The following is a 23,026-nucleotide window of genomic DNA, read 5'->3' as shown; positions in this document are numbered from 1 at the left end:
TATAGGACCAAATATAACCATTTTCTCCTCTCATGCAGTTTGGAGGGGATGACCAACATTAAATATGTATTTACATAAAAACATCAGTAATTACTAAATGTGGTCGAAGCTCCCAAAGAAATAGCATGGTGAGAAGTGGAAATTTGAAATTAGTATTAAGGGTGAGACAAGACTTCCCTGAGGTCACATTTGTGGGGAGACCTGAGGATGTGTTAGCACAAAGAGATGGTGTAGAAGGAAGAGTGATTGAGAAGGTGAAGGTGGAAAAGGTGATGTGCATGTGAAAAGCAGACAGGCTGTGTGCTGGAAGAGCAGCGAGGAGGGCTGAGTACCACGGGGTAACACCTGAGAAGGAAGTGGGAGGAAGATCCTATGACACCCCCTGGGCCCTTTAAGGGCTTTCCGTTTTTTGCCAAATGCAAAGATAGACTAGTGGAGGTTTAGCAGGAGGGAAACATGATCACATTGAGTTTTCAGCATTCTGGTTGCTGTGTGATCATGGACTGGACTGGGGCAGAAGAGGAAGTGCATGTCCAGTAGGTAAGCTACTGCAGGAAACTTGATGGACGCGTGGCCTGGGATGAAGACACTGGAGGTGGAATATGATTAGAAAGAATTGGCTGGATGGAACGTGGGGTTTGAGGGGGAGGAGAAAAATAGGTTATTATAAATCGAGGCAGGTTCAGAGTATCTGCTCATTTTTCTAATGGAGTAGAAGCTGTGGAGCACAACAGAATGCTTCCTTAAAGTTTTATACTTGTGGAAGGATTCTTTGGCTTATGTACAGTTAGAAGTTGACTGTGACCCCTAGGGGCGAGGGGTTGGATTCTCTATGGAAGGAGGAGGAGCAGAAGGGACCACCCTTTGTGAGCAAAGAGTCTGCAAAACTAGACTTTTAATAACCAGAAGGGGAGAATCATGTTGATGATTCAGCCCCTTTTCACTGTGAAGGGAGGTGGGGGAAGGGAGCAAAAACCAAACCTCAGAATAACAATCGTATTTATCTTTAAGGTTTGCCAAGGATTTTAAAGATATAGAACGAATTGGCAAAGGTGGATTTGGCCAAGTTTTCAAAGCAAAACACAGAATAGATGGAAATATTTATGTTGTTAAACGTGTCGAGTATAATAACAAGTAAGTAGTAAATGTTTTATTTTTTTAAATGAGGTGCTTGTTGAACCTGCACTGTTTTTTTTTTTTTTTTCATGTTTCTCTTTTTTTGTTAGCATATCATTTACTTCTTTCTGGTCCTCCTTAAACATTTTATTCTACCTAGAGCTTGGCTTAATCTGAAATCATCTCATTTTACTGTGGTTATTTTAGTTAAAAGGGGGGTTATCCACTGATCATTCTTTTCAGGCAGTCTTGAAAACTGATGCTATAGAATCATTTGGTTTAAGGTGATCTTTGAGGTTTTCTAGTCTCATTTCCTTACTTTATAGATGAGGAATCTAAAGTCCAAAGATGTGAACTAATTTATCTGAGGTTAAAGCTTGTTGATACTTATTCTGGTTATCTATTATTGCATAGTATACTGCTCCAAAATGCAAAACAGTAAAAAAAAAAATTACTGTTTCCTGTCATGGTACTGTGTGTTGATAGTTCTCAGCGGGGCAATGTCTGTCAGACTCTCCCAACATTCTCAATTGGGAGTTATTTGAAAGCTTGATCAGGCTGGATGGCTGAGATGGACAGCAGGTGAGGCTAACTGTGGGCTGGATATTCAGCTGGGACTGTCAGTCATGGCACCTTCACATAGCTTCCTTGAGTGACCTGGGTTTTTCACAACTGAGAGGCGGGGTTTCAAGAATTGTTGCAGAAGGAGTTGTCCAAGTGATCAGGAGGAGGTGGTAAGCCTTCTTTTGAATTAGTCTTAAAAGTTCCAGAGTATCATTTCCACCACAATATATTGGTTAAACAAGTCACCAACAGCAGCTCAGCTTCCAGAGAGCATAAATAGACTACCTCTTAATTCCAGGTATGTGTATGGGAAGGGAAGGAATTGGGATAATCATTGGACAATATCTACTGTGTCATGAGTTAGAGATTTAGAACTCATCTTCTGGAATGAACCATTGCTTCCTGTGTTTGTTTATATGTATAATCTGCCCCCTCCCTCACTAAATAGTTCAGGAAGGAAAACACATGGGAAAGGGCTTTTGTTGTTGTTATTTTATTTTTTTGTGGTGCTGGGGATTGAACTCAGGGCTTTGCACATGGTAGGCAAACATCCATCAACTGAGCTATACTCACAATCCAAAAGAGGTCTTAAATCCCATGTTGTCCAGTTCACCAGTCTTGGTAGTTTTTCTCTGGCTGTTGTGACTTTGAGTAATTTGGCCCCACTGATCTCTCAAGGACAGGGAAAGGAGGTGGAAAAAAGTTCTGGGCTAAGGAAAATGACATGAGCATAGGAGAAACAGACATGGAATCCTAGATGCTTTTCACCCCAAACAAACCTACTTCCTCTCTCTCAGACCTACTCAGTATCAAAACAAGGTTTTTCCCTTCCTGTCTTACTACAGGAAGTAGTATTTTTCTTCTGTTAGATAACTATTTTTAAAAATGGTGATAATGTTGATAAGGATTGAAAATCTTAGGTATTTCCAGTGCTTTATGAATTTTCAACATGTTCAAAACATACTTGGAAATATTAATCTAGAGCCATGAAAATGTTTACGTGCTTTGACCCAACAATTTCCTTTTTGCAACTTCTTCTGACAGTATTATCCAAATTGTGGCTATATGCAAGGAGATATCAGTCACAGTCTATTAACAGTGGAAAATTAGAACAAAGAAAAATATGCAGCAATAAAGAAATGGTTAGGGGCTGGGGCTATAGCTCAGTGGCAGAGCGCTTGCCTAGCAGGCGTGAGGCACTGGGTTGGATCCTCAGCACCACATAAAAATAAACAAGTAAAATAAAGGCATTCTGTCCATCTACAACTATAAAAAATATTTTTAAAAAAGAAATGGTTAAATAGGTTTTGTTTTCTCCCCTAAGCAATAGCTGTTTTGCAGCCATTGAAAATGAGGGACATAGACTGCAGTATTTACTCATGAAATGATATGATGCTGGAAATAGCTTCACAATAATCCAGGGGAGGAGGAGGAAGTGGGTGAGAGAACAAACAAAATGAGATCAGCCAGGAGTTGACAACTGTTTCACTTGGGTGATGACTTGGCAGGTGTTTGTTATACTATTTGCTCTATTTTTTGTGTGTTTCTAAAATTTTATATCAAAAACTTTATATTTGAAGCCAGGTGCCATTGTACATACCTGTAATTCCAGTTACTAGGAAACTGAGACAGGAGGATCACAAGTTTTATACCGGCCTGGGCAACTCTGAGATCCTGCTTCAAAATAAAAAGTAAAAAGGGCTGAGGATATAAGTTAGTGGCAAAGCACCCCTGAGTTTAATCCTTAGTACTGAGGGAAAAAAAGCAACTTTATAAATTGATGCTTATTCAAGTTTTTTTAAAAAGTATTTATTTATTTTTTAATTGTAGTTGGACTCAATACCTTTATTTATTTATTTTTATGTGGTGGTGAGGATCGAACCCAGGGCCTCGCACGTGCTAGGCAAGCGCTCTACCACTGAGCCACAACCCCAGCCCTATACAAATTTTGTTACAAGGAAAACTATAAAGATAGCATGTCACATGAAAAACATATAAAATTATATAGTATAATTACAAATATAAAGCATGTATATGAAAAGACACTATCAGAAATAATCTTAAATAATAACTGATTTGGGGGAGATTATTGAAGCATCAGTAATTTTTTCTTTAGTTTTACAAATTTTATGTCACATAGAACTTCTTAAAAATAAAATTGTAAAATGCTTATGTATCTTTGGAAACTCAATTCTTTTCACTCTATTTAGCATGGATATGTCAGAGCTTTTGCTAAAACCCATATAAAGCTCCTGTAGTATGTAGTGAAGTTTCTGCTTCTCTGCATAAATTACCACTTTGGTATGTTTTTGTCACACTTTGAAAATTCTGAATAAGGGGCTGGGGTTGTGGCTCAGCAGAAGAGGGCTCACCTAGCATGTGCGAGACGCTGGGTTCAATCCTCAGCACTGCATAAAAATAAATAAATAGAATAAAGACATTGTGTCCAACTCTAACTAAAAAAATATTTTTAAAAAATGAAAAAGAAAATTCTGAATGAGGTTTTGCGTGTTGCTTGGGTTACCTGCCCTTATTGTCCAAATGGAGTTTGCTTGTGAAATCCCAAGATTTTGTCCAAACAAAACATGGTATATGATTTAATTATCATGTTGTGTCACTGGCATTTCAAAAACTAACTGCAAATGACTTTTAAATTGAAGCACTTAACTCACTGCATTTTCTTTTACGTTGAGAGTGAGAAATACTGTTTTTTTTCCCCCTATATATTCAATTTTTCTTCCTGGATCCCATTCTAAAACTTGATGTAGGAACCACAATGACTGTTTATTAACTGTGTGGACAGTTGTTTTCTGCTATTTGAATGTTTTGTATTTATCAGGGATGTATATTGACACATTTGTGTTCCTGTTCCTTTTAACAGGAAGGTAGAGCGTGAAGTACAAGCACTGGCCACATTTAAACATCCCAACATTGTTCATTACTGCAGTTGTTGGGAAGGAGTCGATTTTTATGAGGATCCTGAAAGCAGCGCAAGGTAGGTAAAAAGAAGTTCTCATAGCTGTAACAAGGTGGAAGGAAACCGTCATTTCCTTTCATGGATGGAAAGAGACCATCAATCATCACAATTAATAATCACAACCAGTTCTGACAGATGCTGTTGTGCTCCTCCTAGCCTTGCTCCAAGTTGCTTTTAAAAGCCTTCTGTTAATTCTGGTAGAGTAGAAGAAGAACGGGAGAGGGGAGGGAGGAAGAGAAGGAAAAGGGGGAAGGAAGAGGAAGGATCATGAACTAAAATCAATTTCCATGAGCCCTACTAGTATGTATAACTATAAAGCTCTAATAATAATAAAACATTTTTTTAAAATAAAAACCTTCTTTTAGCTGGGTGTGGTGAGGCATTCCTGTAATCCCGGTAACTCAGGAGACTGAGGCAGGAAGACTGCAAATTTAAGGCTACCCTTAGCAACTTAGCAAGACCCTGTTTCAAAATAGAAAATAAAAAAGGCTGGGGATGTAACTCAGTGGTAAAGAGCCTATGATTTCAATCCCCCCTACTACAGTTAATTAATTAATACCTTCTTTTATGTCCTCAGCTGTTTTCAAAATTTCAGATTTAGCTTTCTTAACTCCACTGTTTAATATATAGCTCTGCCCCCACCTTAGGACTCAGCAAGGTCCTAAGAAACTTAGTGAGACCCTGTTTCAAAATAAAAAATAAAAAGGGCTGGAGTTGTGGCTCAGTGGTTAAGCATCTCTGGGTTCAATGGCCAGTACCAAAGAATAAAAATAAAATAAATAAAATAAATCAGTCCTCTAACTTTTATCTCATAGTAAGCAATTTATTGCCACTTATCCTAGAGTTTCTGTCCTATATAGTTGTGTTAGGTTTGTTTTTCCTCAGCCTCTCTCCTATTAGGCTACAGTTCCTATAATGATAAGGATAGTGCCTATTCATTTTCTCATTTCTAGGTGCCTGTTTTGTGCCTTTCACAAAGTAGATGCTCAATTGATTGATGTGAATTAACATGTTTCAAAATTATATAATAATGGAATCTGGTTTTCTACCATTAATGGTCTTGTTCCTGTCTATTAGCAAAAATGATCAAGGGTCTTTAGCTTTAAATAATGAGCTGGCTTATATTTTGTAAATGAGCAAAACAAAAATCTAGATACTTGGAAACCTATGATTTAAATAGAAAATGGCTCATGATATTTTGATTTAAATTTATTATATTTAGATTTCTGTTTTGAGGTATGTTTGGGTGTACATAGAAGCTATAATTTAAAATATTTTTAGAAATTTATTTTTATTGCTTTTAACATTCTGTGAATTTTATATCCAGAATAAAGACCAAGTGCCTTTTTATCCAAATGGAATTGTGTGATAAAGGGACATTGAAAGAATGGATTGAAAATAGAAGACAAAAAGTACCAGACAAAGCTTTGGCTTTGGAATTATTTGAACAGATAGCAGAAGGAGTGCATTATATACATTCAAAAGGTTTAATTCATAGAGACCTCAAAGTAAGTGGGAAATGTACTTCATAAGTCAGTGACTGTAACTTAGTAATTGAAAATTTTATCTTCTCTGGTTTTAGAATTATGATTGATCAATAGCCATGGCAAAATACTATCTCTGATCCTTTGAAGTTAGAAGGGATCTAGAGCATGCCTCAGTTACCATTCTGTGCAGATACTCAGAAGATCTCCAGGGCTGGTGAACTGGGAACAGTCTATCAGCCAAATAAGACTGCTCATTCACATCCAGTCCTATTTGGCTGATAGTCAGACCCCAGTTGAAAGACTAACTTTCCTAAACTGAACATTTCTGTACAAATAATTGTGGCTGCTACTACTCAGGCTTGTTCAAATGTCATGGTTCCCTATTCCCTTAGTCCTTACCCCGAGGAGAGTGGGTAAGGGTTGTGGGGTCCAGAGTCTAGTATTTTTTTTTGGTTAGGCCTTGAAGTTTGGCCCAGGATTGGTAAACTGCAGTAATCCAAAACTTGGAACATGTATCATTCCTTAGTATTTTTGTTTTCCTTTGGTTTTTATGGTCTGAACAAACAATGTTCCCATGTTTCTTTCTCATCAAAATGAAAGACAAAGAGGCAGTCTTTTAGTTTCTCCTCCATACTCTTTTCCCCTTCCTCACAAATGATGTAGGCTAAATCCTACCTCTGAGTCTTTGCTCATGTTCTTGTCTCACAGACACTCTTCTGCCTGTTTCCTTTAGTCCCAACTCCTTTACTCAGCCTTCCCTGATCACTGTGCCAGAAGTCCCTCATCCATGTGGATCTTGGCTGTCTGCTTACTCTACCTGTCTAATGCAGCCAGGAAAAGGAAAGGAGCAAAGCAGTTTCTGAGGAAAATAAGTGCCCCATGTGTAGAGTTGTTAGCTTGACCTAGCTAGGATTCAGTGGTCCTCATAGAATACTGCTTGGGTCTTCCCTGGGGCTGGATGTCTGATACTTTGACGTGTGAGCCCACCTGGTTCTAATAGTTAACGTTAACGATATCTAAGAGTGATTTCAGAAGTTAGAACATTAGATGGACCATGTTCAAAAGAAGAAATTGACTGTATTGGTTTGGGATCAGTCATACAGTGAAGTAAGCAGTTAAGCAATTGTTTATCTGTTAATTGAATTCTAATCTGATTGCTAATTTCTGCCCAGGGCCTGTCAGGCTGGCTTTTCAGAAGCTCCTTGTATCCTTCCCTAGTCTTTTCCTTCTCAGTTCTTTTACTAGGCTCTCTCATAAATATTACTCCGCAAGGTATGTGTGTGTAGAGCCCAACATTGTGTTTAAAGTCTAGCCTTTGCAGGAATAGAAATATTAATTTCCACATCAACAACCTTCCTGTTTTCATGGTCTGTGGGATATTGGTCAATACCTTCTACAAAATTGTGTAATGGGGCTGGTCACTCTTCATTCTGTACTTCTTTGTTGTTATTGTTTTTTTAATTGGCTTAAAGGATTACTTAGGAAAAATAATTTGTGCTAGTTGTCAGCTCCCAGGTAGCTTAGAATTCTTTCAACATGAAGGGCATGTGTTTGTAAAAAGTTGATAGAGCCCTGGAAAAGTTGACATAAAGGAAGCTCCTTGGAGAAATTCTGCACAGGACATTCTGGAGCATTAGTAGGAATGGATCCATTTAGAGAATCTCAAAATTGGATGGGGGTCTTAAGGGTGTTGGCTTCAATCCTCATCTGATCCTGAACTCATATTTGTGATATTTCCTCTGGTAGATGTCTAACTCCATCCTGGGATGTGGAACTCTTTCACTCTTTGAGCCACATAATCAGTATATCAGTGTATTAGAATATATTAAAGCAAACCTTCAGGTCATGTCTACCCTGTAGACCAGGATCCATCCCTGGATCCCTTCAGAATGAATCTACTTTTCACTGACAGCTGTTGAGATACTTGGAAGCGCCTATACCCCAAGCTACCTCTGCTGTTGGCTAAAAAGTCTTTCTTTCAACTGGCCTTGTAGAGACTGTGATATTAAATTCTCTGATTTTGACTACCTGGATAAGGGTAAATGCCATAAAAGAAATACAGAAGTAGCCCTTTGCTAAGATAATTTGGACATGTGGTATTACTCTGTCAAATTGGTACATATAAACTAAAAATTGTTTGTTTTTTTCCCATAGCCAAGTAATATATTTTTAGTAGGTGAAAAACAAATAAAGATTGGAGACTTTGGACTTGTAACAACCCTGAAGAATGATGAACTGCGAACAAGAGAAAAGGGAACTGAGCGATATATGAGCCCAGAACAGGTAAGTTCCCTTTCCTCTCTGCTCTTATATATGTTGCTTCTTTAATTTTTTAAAATTATAAAAATATTAGACCCTTCTCATAAAACTAAAGCATTAGAGAAGTATATAGAATAAGAATTGAAAATTCCCTTTGTATCAGTCAGTTTTTTTTTTCTGCTGTGATAAAAAGACCTGACAAGAACAATTTTAGAGGAGGAAAAGTTTATTTATTCGCTTATGGTTTCAGAGATCTCAGGCATAGATGGCCGACTCTATTGCTCCCTGTGTTGGAGATGAGATGGAACATCAGGGCAGAAGGGTGTGATGGAGTAAAGCAGCTCAGGACATGTGACAATCAGGAAGTAGAGAAATACTCCCCTCAACTGTGGGTTTGGGTTCTGGGACACCTCCTCCCACCCCACAGATTCCAAATCCATGGATGTTAAGCCCTTCTATGAAATGGTACAGTATTTGCATACAGCAAATACTACATATATATCCTCCCATGTATTTTAAATCATCTCTACATTACTGATGATACCCAATGAAAATGCCACATGCAAAGCTATTATATTGTACATTGCTCAAGGAATAATGCTTAAACAATAGGAAAAAGAGTCTTTACGTGTTCAATACAGATGCAGAGTTTTTTCAAGATTAATCTGCAGTTGGTTGAATTGTCAGTTAGAGAAGCCATTGATAGAGGGCCACCTGTATTTCTATGATAATCTGGTAGATTCCTCAAAGTCAAATGACTGAATAGAATGATAAGTGCATTTTACACTGATATATTCTGCCCAGTTGTTGTTAAATAAGAGAGTCTAGTCAGGTGTGGTGGTGTACCCTCCCAGCAACTCTGCAGTCTGAGGCAGGAAAATTGCAAGTTTGAAGACAGCCTCAGCAACTTAGTAAGACCCTGTCTCAAAATAAAAAAGGCTTCTGGGTTCAATCTCTGATACCAAAAAAAAAAAAAAAAAAGAAAGAAAGAAAACAGAGAATAAAAGTAGGGTTCTAACAATAATCTTCCAATAAAGATGAGAATGCTGTTTTCTTATACTCTTGATCAAACTGGTGTACTATCAGTCTTCAGTATGACCAGTGTGATGAATGAGGATGCCTTGCTATTTTTATTTGCATTATTTTCTAGATTTTTTAGTAAGCTATGCTATCTTTTTACAAATTTACTTATGTTTTTTTCCCTGTAAATTCTCTATTCATGCTTTTCCCCATTTTTCACAGTTAGGTTGTCTTTTTCTAATGTATGTGTAAGGAATCTACATATTTTGGATATTGATCTTGTATCTGTAATCTATATTAAAGTCTTTTCTCCTTGTTACTTTGTTTATCATGCCTTTTGTGGTACAGAGTTTTTAAGTTATCATATTTATCAGTATTTTCTTTATCATTCCTGGATTTGTCATTTTTATTTTATAGGCCATTTACATCATGAGAGTTTAAAATATTTTGACTTTTTGCTAATAATTTGCTTTAACTTGAATTAATTTTTGTGTATGTGGAAGGAATCTAACTTGATTTAACCCACATGAACATGCAATTTCTCCATCATCATGTAGATGGAGAAATAGTTTATGATTTAAAATACTATAAGGAAAATTCATGGTCATGGAAGGAGGGAGGAATAGGAAGTTAATTACTTAGTAGTTATCATTTCTGTTTGGGAGGATGAAAAGTTCCATAAATAAATGGTGGTGATGGTTATGCAACATTGTAAAGGTGCTTAATGCCACTCATTGTTCACATAAAAATGGTTAAAATAGGTAAATTTTATGTTATGATAGACTTTATCACAATTTAAAAAGTGCTGTTTCATCATATGTAAAATTCCTACACACTTGTGAATCTATTTCTGGACTCTGTTCCATTTTTTTTCTCTTTAACATTATTCTGTTTTAATTATTGAGGCATTATAAAATAGATTTTTGTATTTGAACAATAGGACCTCCCTGCTCGTAATTTTTCAGTTTTAAACCATCCCTAGTGGTTCAGATTTATAATTCCGAGTGAGCTCCAGCAGCAGAGTGTCGTGTTCTATGACTGGTTTCAGGGGTTTTGATAGCTGTTGCATTACATTGAAAGATTTGGTTGAGAACTGTCCTTTTTGTCTCGAGGAGATTGGTACGTCATGGTGCTTGTTCAAGTCCTCCATCAATTGGCTTTTGCCAGGCTATCTACAGTAACAAGTAGACCCTGGATTTCTGATGACACACAAAGCACCTAGAGTTTATTTCTCTCTCATGTGCTAGGCCAGCAACGCTGGCAGTTTTGCTCCCCTGTTTCCTTGAGGCTGAAAGTAGAATCAATCTGGGTCTCACTGCCTTTGTAACAGAAAGCAATCGTGGAACCTTGTGGTGGCTTTTACAAGTTCTGTTCATCAGTGGCACATACATGCCACACTTTGTTGCCCAGAATAGATTGCTTGGCTCAGTTTGGGGCAGTGGGGGTGGAATGTGGAATCCTCTCCCTGGGAAGCCAGTACACAGTGGAGAGCACTAGTACAATCTACCTTAAGGTCAGTTTTATAATATTCAATGAAGTGAAAACACTTGTAAATGAAGGTTATTCATACTTCTTAAAGCCTTTCCCTGAAACATATTGTGTTTTGCTATTAAAATGGGATTACTTATATAAATTTGGTTGTTAGGGCATTGATCTTAAAAATATATTTCTTTCTTTTTTATTGTGGTAAAATACACATAACAGAAAATGACCATCTCAAGAACCTTTTTTTTTTTTTTTTTGTGGTCCTAAGAATTGAACCCAGGGCCCTTGTGCAATGAGAGGCAAGCACTCTACCAACTGTGCTATATCCCCAGCCCCAAGAACCATTTTTAATGGTGGCCTCAAGTACATTCATGTTGTTATGTAACCATCACCACCATAAATCTATAAAACTCTACATTTTACAGAAATTCTGTACCCCTTAGTTAACTTTCTTTTCCCCTTCCCTCCAAACCTTGACAACGACCATTCTGCTTTCTGTGTCTACAAATTTGATTTGTCTACATATTACATATAAATGGAGCCATGTAGTATTTGTCCTTTTATGATTTATTTCACTACGTCTAATGTCCTCAAGGCTTACCCAGATTGTAGCATGTGCCAGAATTTCCTTTCTTTTTAAGGCTGAAGATTATTCCATTATATGGCCACCGCACTTTGTTTATCCATGTACCCTTCAGTGTGCACCTGGGTTGCTTCCATCTTTTGGAAGCTATTGTGATTAATGCTGCTTATTAATATGGTTGTACAGCTATTGGTATTTGAATATTGTATCTTTAAAAAAAGTTTTTTTTAGTTGTAGATGTATACATTTATTTATTTTTATGTGGTGCTGAGGATCAAATCCAGTACGTCACACATGCCAGGCAAGCACTTTGCCAACTGAGCTGCAGGCACATCCCTCCCTGAATATTGTATTTCACATATAGACTTCTTATACTTTTTTATTTTGGTTGATTGCTTCTTATCTATTTTTGTCTTTTAGATTCTTCATCTTATTGTCCATTTTGGTTTTTAAATGCTCTTTTAAGATGATTTTACTGATTTATCTTTCAAAATACTCATCCTATTCTGTCATTGAAGAATAAGTCTACTGAGGGCTGGGGTTGTGGCTCAGTAGTAGAGTGCTTGCCTCACATGTAGGAGGAACTGGGTTTGATTTCTCAGCACGATAAATATATATAAATAAAATAAACATTCATCAACAACTAAAAATAATAATACTAAAAAAGAATAAGTCTGGGGCTGGGGATGTGGCTCAAGCGATAGCACACTTGCCTGGCATGCGTGCGGCCCGGGTTCGATCCTCAGCACCACATACAAACAAAGATGTTGTGTCTGCCGAAAACTAAAAAATAAATATTAAAAAATTCTCTCTCTCCCTCTCTCTCTCCTCTCTCACTCTCTCTTTAAAAAGAACTAGCTGGTAGCTTGACAATGTAGAATGGAGAGAGCACTCACTGTGAAAGTAGAACACAATAGGAAGCTAATGGCTTTATTAACTATCTCCTGCATCCTACATTGTCACCCTCAGAATATTAAAAAGGCATTCGTCATTGTGCTTTTATTTTTCTTAGGTAATTTTTTAAAAAATTTTTTTATTGGTTGTTCACAACATTACAAAGCTCTTGACATATCATATTTCATACATTAGATTGAAGTGGGTTATGAACTCCCAATTTTTACCCCAAATTCAGATTGCAGAATCACGTCGGTTACACATCCACAATTTTACATAATGCCCTATTAGTAACTGTTGTATTCTGCTTCCTTTCCTATCCCCTACTATCCCCCCTCCCCTTCCCTCACATCTTCTCTCTCTACCCCATCTACTGTAATTCATTTCTCTCCTTGTTTATTTTCCCATTCCCCTCACAACCTCTTATATGTAATTTTGTATAGCAATGAGGGTCTCCCTTCATTTCCATGCAATTTCCCTTTTCTCTCCCTTTCCCTCCCATCTCATGACTCTGTTTAATGTTAATCTTTTCTTCCTGCTCTTCCTCCCTGCTCTGTTCATAGTTGCTCTCATTATATCAAAGAAGACATTTGGTATTTGTTTTTTAGGGATTGGCTAGCTTCACTAAGCATAATCTGCTCTAGTGCCATCCATTTCCCTGCAAATTCCATGATTTTGTCATTTTTTAATGCTGCGTAATACTCGATGGTGTATAAATGCCACATTTTTTTTATCCATTCATCTATTGAAGGGCATCTGGGTTGGTTCCACAGTCTAGCTATTGTGAATTGTGCTGCTATGAACATCGATGTGGCAGTATCCCTGTAGTATGCTCTTTTAAGGTCTTCAGGGAATAGTCCGAGAAGGGCAATAGCTGGGTCAAATGGTGGTTCCATTCCCAGCTTTCCCAGGAATCTCCATACTGCTTTCCAAATTGGCCGCACCAATTTGCAGTCCCACCAGCAATGTACAAGTGTACCCTTTTCTCCACATCCTCGCCAGCACTTGTTGTTGTTTGACTTCATAATGGCTGCCAATCTTACTGGAGTGAGATGATATCTTAGGGTGGTTTTGATTTGCATTTCTCTGACTGCTAGAGATGGTGAGCATTTTTTCCATTGAGAATAATTTATCTACCATAAAATGCACATATCTTAATTTTACCTGTATTAGTTTTGACAAATGCATACTCCTGTGTAACCTATAAGCCCAGGAAGATGTAGGACTTTCTTCCTACTCAAGAAAATTCCCTCAAGCCCCTGTCCAGTCAGTCCTTCCTCCTTATTGCCCATAGGCAACCAGTGCTTTCATTTCTGTGATTGTATTTTAGGTTTTCCTGTTTTTGAACTTCATATGAGTGGAATCACATAATACATATGTTTTTTGTCCTTAATTTCTTCATTCAAGGTAATAGGTATTGGAGAAACTTTAGTTGTTATTTGTACCAGTAGCTAATTCCTTTTTATTGCTGAGTAGTATTCTGTTGTATGTGTAACATGTTTCTCCTTTGATGGATATTTATATCATTTCTAATTATAGAATATTATAAATAAATCTGCTATGTGGGCCTGGGCTGTGGCTCAGTGAGAGAGCACTTGCCTGGCATGTGTGAGGCCCTGGGTTCGATTCTCAGCACCACATATAAATAAATAAAGGCTGGGGCTGGGAATCTGGCCCAGCGGTAGAGCGCTTGCCTCTCTCATGTGAGACCCTGGGTTCGACCCTCAGCACCACATAAAAATAAATAAACAAAATAAAGATATTGTGTCCATGTATAACTAAAAAATATTTAAAAATAAATAAAATAAAGGTCATCAACAACTAAAAAATTTTTTAGAAATTAAAAAAATAATAAATAAATATGCTATGAATATTTGCATGCAAATCACTTACTACGAACTATTTTAATTGCTTTACCTGCTATATCTGATTTAACTCCACACTCGAAACTGAGGTCAGTATTATTTACTGGCCCCATTTTACAGTTGAGATTATTCCTATGGGAGTAGTTAATTTATACAGGTTGTTCTGCTATTCAATGGTAAAAAGTTAAACCCTTGGCAGTCACACTCACAAATCTTGCTATGTTAATAAACAGACTTTGTTGTGTGATATAAAAAATGTGGTCAATAGTTTTTTGGCATCAGAAGATATATTTATATCAGGTGAGTAATGAAGGCAAATATATTTTTGGTCTCTTCAGATTTCTTCAGAAGAATACGGAAAGGAAGTAGACATCTTTGCTTTGGGGCTAATTCTTGCTGAACTTCTTTACATATGTCCCACAGTTTCAGAATCAATCAAGGTAAATAATCTCAAAGAAAAAATTAAACAACACCAATGATTGGCTGTCATCTTTGCTGCACTGCTGCAAATAGGTATTGTCCTCATGCGAGGGTGGTCTCGAACGTATTAGTGTATGATTGTAAGTAAAATATGTATTTTCTCTTGCAAGTTTTGACAACCATTTTTGTTATAGACCCAAACCTTTGACCTTTGGAAGGTGTTTACATCTCATGAGACTCGAACTGGAGCCAGTCAGCAAAATTTCATCAGTGCCTTCTTGAAGGCAGACACTGTGCTAAGTGTCATGAGGGTTATAAAAAGGAGCAAGCCTATTCTCTGGAAGTTAATTTCCTAAGAAGAAAGAGAATACAAGAGAACAATGTAGGTGTTTTAGGAGAAGTCTGTGGAAACAACTAGGAGGGAGATCTTTCTATCGGTAGCAGTTAAGATTTCATTGGAGGTATGTAAGCTGGACCCAGAAGGGTTGGTTGTTTCTAATAGTCTAAAATAGAAAGACAAGTGGTGACTAAATCAATGAAAGAATATGGACTTTCTTGTGTGGACAGCGGGGAATCACTGAAGTGAGCAGTAGACAACTGCATATCCTAGTCTCAAGCTCAGGAATGGGACTTGCCTTGCAGCCACAGCCTTCTCCTCTGTAAAAAGGGACATTGAAAGTACCTGTCACATAGAGTTCCAGCAAGGATGAAGGGAGGCGTGAATGTCATGCACCTAATGCTTCCAAACATAGAATGCTAAGGATGGTTACTAGATTGGGGTAGGGTATGGGGAAGAGAGTTCTATTTGCTTCCTGGCTAAAGAGACTTTTCCAAAGATCTGGAACTATCCTGGATTTAGGGTAATCTCAGCTTTTAGTGCATCCTGTTTATTTTTCCTCCCAAGAAAATGATTTCCTAATAAGTAAATATATATACATATACATGTATATATGTATTTATGTTTTACCACCAGATTTTTGAAGATCTAAGAAATGGCATCTTCCCTGATGTATTTGACATCAAAGAAGTAAGTGCTTGACACTAATCAGAATTCTATTTATTCCAATGTTTTTTTTTCCTTAATATTAACTCTTACTATTATTACAGAAAAGTCTTCTACAGAAATTACTCTCAAAGGATCCTCGGAAACGACCTGACACGTCTGAAATACTGAAGACCTTGGCCAAGTGGAAGGATGTCTCAGAGAAAAAAAGAAACACATATTAGGGCCCTCTAAAAAAATATCCAGCTTCTGGTGTGTGTTTCCTTTTAATTATCTAAAATCTACTAGGGGATATTGATGGATATTTACTGTTTATTTTAATTTTTCTTTCCTTAATTTTTTTTACTGCTTTTGAATACAGGTTTTCTTTTTCTTTTTTTGGTACTGGGAATTGAACCCAGGGGCACTTTAGCACTGAGCTACATCCCCAGCCCTTTTTTTTATTTTATTTTATTTCTTACTAACTTGCTGAGGTCTCACAGAGTTGCTGAGGCTGGCCTCAAACTTGTGATCTTCTTGCCTTAGCCTCCAAAGTTGCTGGGATTACTGGTGTGAGTCACCACACCCAGATTTTTCTTTAAAAAAAAAAATACTTCAAAAACATTTTTACACTTGTTTTTTCCTATCTTATCTCTTTATTCTGTAAAAGAAAATATTTTCTTTTTATACCAATTAGTGAATGGACCAATTAATATGATTATTAAAAGATGAATGTTTCTAGATGCTCCTTCCCTCAAAAAAAAAAAAAAAGATCTTTCCTTGCCTTGAATAGCTTACAAGCCAGTTGAGGAAATATGGTATCTATAAAAAGTCAAATGATATACCATCACTTTGGAAATCAATTTGACATTATCTAATAAATTTGAAGCTATATTTACCTTCAAAGCAGTCAGCTCCATTCCTATATACATGCTTACAAGAATGTTTATAAAAACCCTGTTTATAAAGGAGTCAAAAGAACTGGAAACAACCATAATGCTCATCAAAAGAAGATTGAAGAAGACAATTACGTTTACAGTTGGGTGTGGTGGTGCACACTTGTAATCCCAGTGACTCAGGAGGCTGAGGCAGGAGGAGCAAAAGTACAAGGCCAACTTGGGCAACTTATTGAGGCCCTAAGCAACTTAGGGAGACCTGTCTTAGTGGTAGAGTGGCCCTGTGTTCAATCCCTAGTATTAAAAGAAAAAAACTATAAAAAAATTCACATATTGGAGTGCATTAAAAATGAATGCATTACAATGAAATGAATACCAATAAAATATATCTCCCAGGAATGTAAGGTTAGGAGAGCAAAATAGATTTCAGAAAATATACACAGCAAACTCCATTTACATACTATTATAAATCATGCAATACTAAATATTTTTTTTAGGATTCCCAAGAAATGTAATAAAACAAAGGGAAGGAAAGGAATGAGAAATATTAAATTCTGGATAGTGGTTATCTCAGAAGGGAGGGAGATAATGTGAGTGGAGAGGAGGACTTCAGAGAAATTATAATTCTTTCTCTGAAACTGACTGTTGAGTCCACTACACATTTTCTATTTATCTTAAGTATTTATTATGTCTGTTATAACAAATGCTTTGAAGAAAAGATAACTGTGCTAGCTGAACAGCAGTAGTTAAGAATAGAAGCGGGGAGCTTTCAACCAACCTCAGGGCTTAGAAGTAACATGCCAATGAGACCTCCAAGCATGTGAAGTATTTGAATGAGGAGAGGGCTCACCTGCACAGTGTGGGTTAGAGGCATGGCATGAGTTCTGGAAAAAGATGCATTTGAGGAATGTTGGGTGTGCTAGTTCACTGTCCTAATTTTGTAGAAAATGCTGGAAGATAATTTGAATTGCATCTTGGAAGACCTTGAGGGTTAATTGAATCTTCAGAGCAATCAAGTATCATTCTAAAGCTGTCTTGCAATTTTACAACTTTTAAAAGTAAATCAAGTAATCTCAGTGGCTTGGGAGGCTGAGGCAGGAGGATCAAGCTAGCCATAGCAATTTTATGAGGCCCTAAGCAACTTAGTGACACCTTGTTTCAAAATTTAAAAAAAAGTGTGTGTGTGTGTGTGGGGGTGTTGATGATGTAGCTCAGTGATAAAGCACCCCTGGGCTCAATCCCCAGTACCAGGAAACAAACAAACAAACAACAACAACAACAAAAAAAAAAACTAGCCAAATTTTGGCTAAGCAGAGTAAGAGAAAATACTTATATCAAGGTTTATACCTATTTTTAAAAGTATTCATAAAAAATGCTTAATATGTGTTCAACTCCCAGTGCAGTATTTGATGAAGGCAAAGTTCATCAATGGATGCTAAAACAATTGGGTGAAAAGATGTTGGGAAACAGAATATTCAAAAGGATTTAAGTGTTATCCCACAGATGATATATTACAAAGAGGAAAGTGGCCTTTTTCAATGGAGTGATCTGTGGTCACTACAATAACCAAGTCATTCAACCTAGTATCATACAAGGTGGAACAACCTAACATTATGCTCCTCCTGACATGATAGAAAAATTATACAATAGCATCTAGCTCTCTTGCCCAGAGGGTCTGACTAGAATTCAGTCATGAGGAAATTATTAAATCCTGAATGTAGTCAATGTAGTCATTCTACAAGATAATTGACTTAGTCTTCAAAAAGTCAAATGTCATGAAAAAAAAATGTAGGGGAACTATTCTAAATAGAGACAAGAGAGATCTAATGATCAAATGCAATGCTTGAATCTTTATTGTATTCTGTACATTAAAAAAAAAATCCCAGCAAACGGCCACAAAAGACATTTTGGGGACAAATTGAGAACTTTTGGAGTACAGACTGCATAGTAGGTAACAATGTAATTGTTAATTTTCTCAGGTATGAAAATTGTTTTGTGGTCAAGGAGAAACTTTTATTCTTAGGTAATGTATGCAGGAATATTTAGGGGTAAAGGGTCATGATGTTTGCGACTTTCAACTGGTCAGCAAGAATTGATGCACTATATATGGAGAAGAAAAGAGATGAAGAGAGAGAATGAAATATGATAAAATGTTAACTGTCAGAAAATTGGTAAATAGATTGTACTACTATATCAACTTTTCTGTAGGTTTGAAAGATTTATGGGTAGATAGAATTTCTCTGTGTTTTTTTTTAAACTAGTAATATCTGGTTTCAATGAATGAGGATATACTTAAAAAGAAAAACTAAACAAGGTGGCCATGAGAATGTAGCCTTTTAACCTTACCTTAGTGCAATATTTCTACTCTTATGAAAAAATATAGCATCTCTTAGCAGCTATTTATTTGTGAATATATATCTTTTCAGCCTCAAAAAAAAAATACTAGATAAAAAGTATCTTCTTAATCAGAGGAGAGAGGCAAGAGCCAGGGACCTTATTTGCAGATAGTTTTGAAAGAGCCATTTGATCTAGTTACTTAACTAGAAACAGGCCTTCTTGTTAATTTTTAATTGCTAAACATGCATATTATTTGTTAAATATGTGTGTTTATTTAACATAAACATATTGTAACATGCTTGCATGCTTACATTATTTATGTTAAATATGTTTAGCATATATAATATGCACACATATATTCATATTTATGGATATGTGTATACATGTATGTGTATGGCCAGCCACCTAATTTGTGGGACCAACTACAAAGTGTAAATATAGGGCCCTTGTTAAAAACATTAAAGGTGGACACTTCTGAGCATGGTCTTGTGCACTGATCACATGTCTGTGAAGCCAGCTCTGTGTGTACATATGTATGTGAGTATCTGAGAAGAAAATTTTAAAATTCATTTCACTTGTAAATATTTAAAAATGAACCTCTAATAAATAAGGTATTTTAGATTTTAGCAAAACCACTATATCATTGTCACTTAAAATTAATAAGATTTCTTTAATATCATACAATAATTAATCTGCATTCAGTTTTGCTATCTCAAAAATATATTTTTGTTTAAGTCTGGATCCAATAGTACATTTGGTTATAGGTCTCTTGTACTCTATAACATTGGCCTCTGTTTTCTTTCCTTTCACCATGTATTTGAAGAAGGACCTAGATCATTTGTCCTGTAAACATCCTACATTTAGGATTTGGCTTATGGTATCCCCATGATGTCTAGTTAGATCTAGAAGCTTGATTTGATTCGGGTTCACTTTTCTTCAAGAGTACTTCGTAGGAGATGCTGTATACTTATTTTTGCAATACTTCAAGAGGAACATGATGCCTGATTGTTCCATTTTCAGTGATTTTTAGATGGATCTGTAGGTTATAGTGGTGTAATCCACTTTAAGTCTTTCTTTTACCTTATGGTTTGAGAAGCCATTGATGATTGTTGCCTGGGTCCATTATTTCATTTTAGGGTTTGCCAAATATTGATTTTCTGATTCTACCAAACTTCTTGCATTTATCATTTGTGATTTTTCTATAGATAACTTTCTCTAAAGCTGAATGGGAAAGAGGGATAAGTATTTATCAAGTTTATTTTTCAGTGTTACTGGGGCTCGGACCCGGGGCCTTGTACACATGAGGCAAGCAACTACATTAGATTGTACCATATGCTTATCCCTTTTTTAAAAAAAATATTTTTTTTAGTTGTCAATGGACCTTTATTTTTTATTTACATATATGTGATGCTGAGACTTGAACCCAGTACTCCACACACACTAGGCAAGCACTCTACTACTGAGTTACAACCCCAGCCCCCTGCTTCTCCCTTTTTATACTATATTAACAAGGTTTCCCTAAGTTGTCCAGTCTGGCCTATAATAGAGAACCCTCCTGCTTTAGTTTCCAGAGCAGCTGTGTAGCTATATTTTGACAGGCAGGTACTAACCAGCACGTGATAATGTTTATTGATTTTTTTTAGAATGAGTTAGTGCCTAGCAACCTCCAAAGGAGACAAATGAGTATTTTTTTTAAACAGGGGTGTGGTCCAACCAGTACTTGGAAATAATGTGCTTAGAATGGGTTAGAGCAGGAAGAGACTCTATTTGAAAGGTTAGAAGGCTGAAGGACTAAGCTTGAACAACAGGAGATGTGAGGGTTATGGAAAAGGTCAAGGTCAAAGATTATCTCCAGGTTTGTTCAGGTGAGTGGCAGGATTCTGATGCCATTAAATAAAATATAATCCGATGAAACCCAAGAATCAGATATGTTTGAGAGGTATTTTACTTGTCTCACCTTTACCTAATACACAGTTTTTAGTAATTTGGAATTTAAGCCAGTAGTGGGGCCACCATCCATCCATCGATATGGTGAGGTACATTTGGAAGGTAAAATGTTGAGTCCCATTTGGAGATCCAAGTTGGAGGCATTGCCAGAAGGGGAAGTTGCAGAGACTGCAAGAAGTGCAGGTAGGAAACATTTGTATTTAGATGTTTACTGGCTACATATAAATGCCTGTCCAGTTGTCACTGGCTATAGTTCAGTATCTGTGATTTTGACCTATCCTTATCCTAATCCTTCATTTCCCCAAAATGGTCATAGATGAAGGGATCAATTAATAAATGTATGGTGACATCACTACTGGCTTCAATTCTAATTTAAAAACTGTAAATAAGCAAAATTGTAAGGGAAATAAAGTGCTTCTCAGATATGTGTGATCTTTTGGGGACTAATTTGGTTAAGACCTATTTTAATTTCTGTGGTTGTAGTAACAGATTACTACAAATTTGGTGACTTCAAACAACACATATTTATTTTTATTATAGTTCTGGAGGCCAGAAATCTAGAATGAGTTTCTTTTGGCTGAAGTTTTGGCAGGGCTCTGCTCCCTGGAGGCTCCCATTACACATCCCACATTCTGTTACCAGATTAAAGACCCAGATGCACATGTCTGTCCTCTCCTATCATTTCTACTGAAAATCCTGCAACTTTTTTTTTTTTGTACTGTGGATTAAACACAGGGGTGCTTTACCACTGAACCACATCCCTAAACCTTTCTTATTTTTTTTAAATTTTGAGACAGGTCTCACTATGTTGCTGAGGCTGGTCTTGGAACTTATGATCCTCCTGCCTCAGCCTCCTGAGTCACCAGGATTACAGGCATGCACCACCCTGCCCAGGTCCGTGTAACTTTTTAAAATAATGGTTTTAAATAAATGTTGGTGAGGATGTGGGGGAAAAGGTGCACTCATATATTGCTGTTGGAACTGCAAATTGATGCAACCACTTTGGAAAGCAGTATGGAGATTCCTCAGAAAATTTGGAATGAAACCACCATTTGATCCAGCTACCCCACTCCTTGGTTCATACCCAAAGGTCTTAAAATCAGCATACTACAGTGACACAGCCAGATCAATATATATAGCTGCTCAACTCACAATAGCCAAACTATGGAACCAATCTAGGTGCCCTTCAACAGATGAATGGATAAAGAAAATGTGGTATATATACACAATGGAATATAACTCAGCCTTAAAGAAGAATGAAATTATGGCATTTGCTGGTAAATGGACAGAGCTGAAGAATTTCATACTAAGTGAAATAAGCCAATCCCCCCAAACTAAAGACCGAATATTTTCTCTGATATGTGGATGCTAATTCACAATAAGTGTGGGGCTGGGGAAAAATAGAGGTACTTTGGATTAGGCAGAGGGGAGTGAAGGGAGGGGAGGGGGTATGGGGATAGGAAAGATAGTAGAATGAATTGGACATTAATACCCTACATGCATATATGATTACATGACCAATGTGATCCTACATCATGTACAACCAGAAGAATGAGAAGTTACAATCCATTTATGTATGATGTGTCAAAGTGCATTCTACTGTCATGTATAACTAATTAGAACAAATTAAAAAAATAAAAAAATAAAATAATTGATTTTATTGAGTTCACATTCAATATAATTTACTTACGTAAAATATACAATTTATTGGTGTTTAGTATACTCAAAAGAATTGTGCAGCCATCACTACATCCCATTTTTAAACATTTTTGTTACCCCCCCAAAGAAATCCTATATCCAAGGACACTCACCATCTTCTCCCAATGTTAGTAGACCACTGATCTATTATATCTCTATAAATTTGCTCAGTCCAGACATTTCATATAAAAATAATTATTTGACAATGGTCTTCTTCATTTAGTATTTTGCTTTTGAGTTTCATCCATGTTGTAGCATTGATGAGTGATTCATTCCTTTTTGTTGCCAAATACATAACATTTTATGTATCTCTTTATCAGTTAATGGACATTTGAGTTGTTCCCACTTTTTAAAAAGAATATATTTTTTCATTTGTAGATGGACACAATACCTTTATTTTATTTATTTACTTTTATGTGGTGCCAAGGATCAAACCCAGTGCCTCACACATGCAAATGCTCTACCACTGAGCCACAACCTCAGACCCAAATTGTTC

The 23,026-nt window shown here is 36.6% G+C and overlaps 1 protein-coding gene across 4 annotated transcripts in view; it reads left to right on the top strand.

Moving 5' to 3' along the window:
• The window catches only part of Eif2ak2 (eukaryotic translation initiation factor 2 alpha kinase 2), a 37,171-nt gene extending 14,952 nt beyond the window's left edge, over window positions 1–22,219 (top strand). The window contains exons 10-17 of one of the 4 annotated variants that reach the window (XR_013342265.1): window positions 1,012–1,134; window positions 4,562–4,675; window positions 5,985–6,165; window positions 8,299–8,427; window positions 14,589–14,690; window positions 14,865–15,052; window positions 15,644–15,697; window positions 15,778–15,811. Coding sequence is in view for 3 of the 4 variants with exons in the window: in XM_026405874.2 (XP_026261659.1) it covers window positions 1,012–1,134; window positions 4,562–4,675; window positions 5,985–6,165; window positions 8,299–8,427; window positions 14,589–14,690; window positions 15,644–15,697; window positions 15,778–15,897 (823 nt within the window). In the remaining variant the exon portion in view is untranslated. Of the gene's footprint in view, window positions 1–1,011; window positions 1,135–4,561; window positions 4,676–5,984; window positions 6,166–8,298; window positions 8,428–14,588; window positions 14,691–14,864; window positions 15,053–15,643; window positions 15,698–15,777 lie in introns of all 4 variants that reach the window. The other 3 variants (XM_026405874.2, XM_026405873.2, XM_077791826.1) reach the window with 3 other exon arrangements.
• Window positions 22,220–23,026: the final 807 nt, after the last annotated feature.

Source organism: Urocitellus parryii, chromosome 12, assembly GCF_045843805.1.
Source record: "Urocitellus parryii isolate mUroPar1 chromosome 12, mUroPar1.hap1, whole genome shotgun sequence".
In the NCBI taxonomy this organism is placed as follows: Eukaryota; Metazoa; Chordata; class Mammalia; order Rodentia; family Sciuridae; genus Urocitellus; species Urocitellus parryii.
The sequence above is the reverse complement of the archived record's forward strand: the minus strand, read 5'-3'. Positions and strand labels throughout refer to the sequence as shown.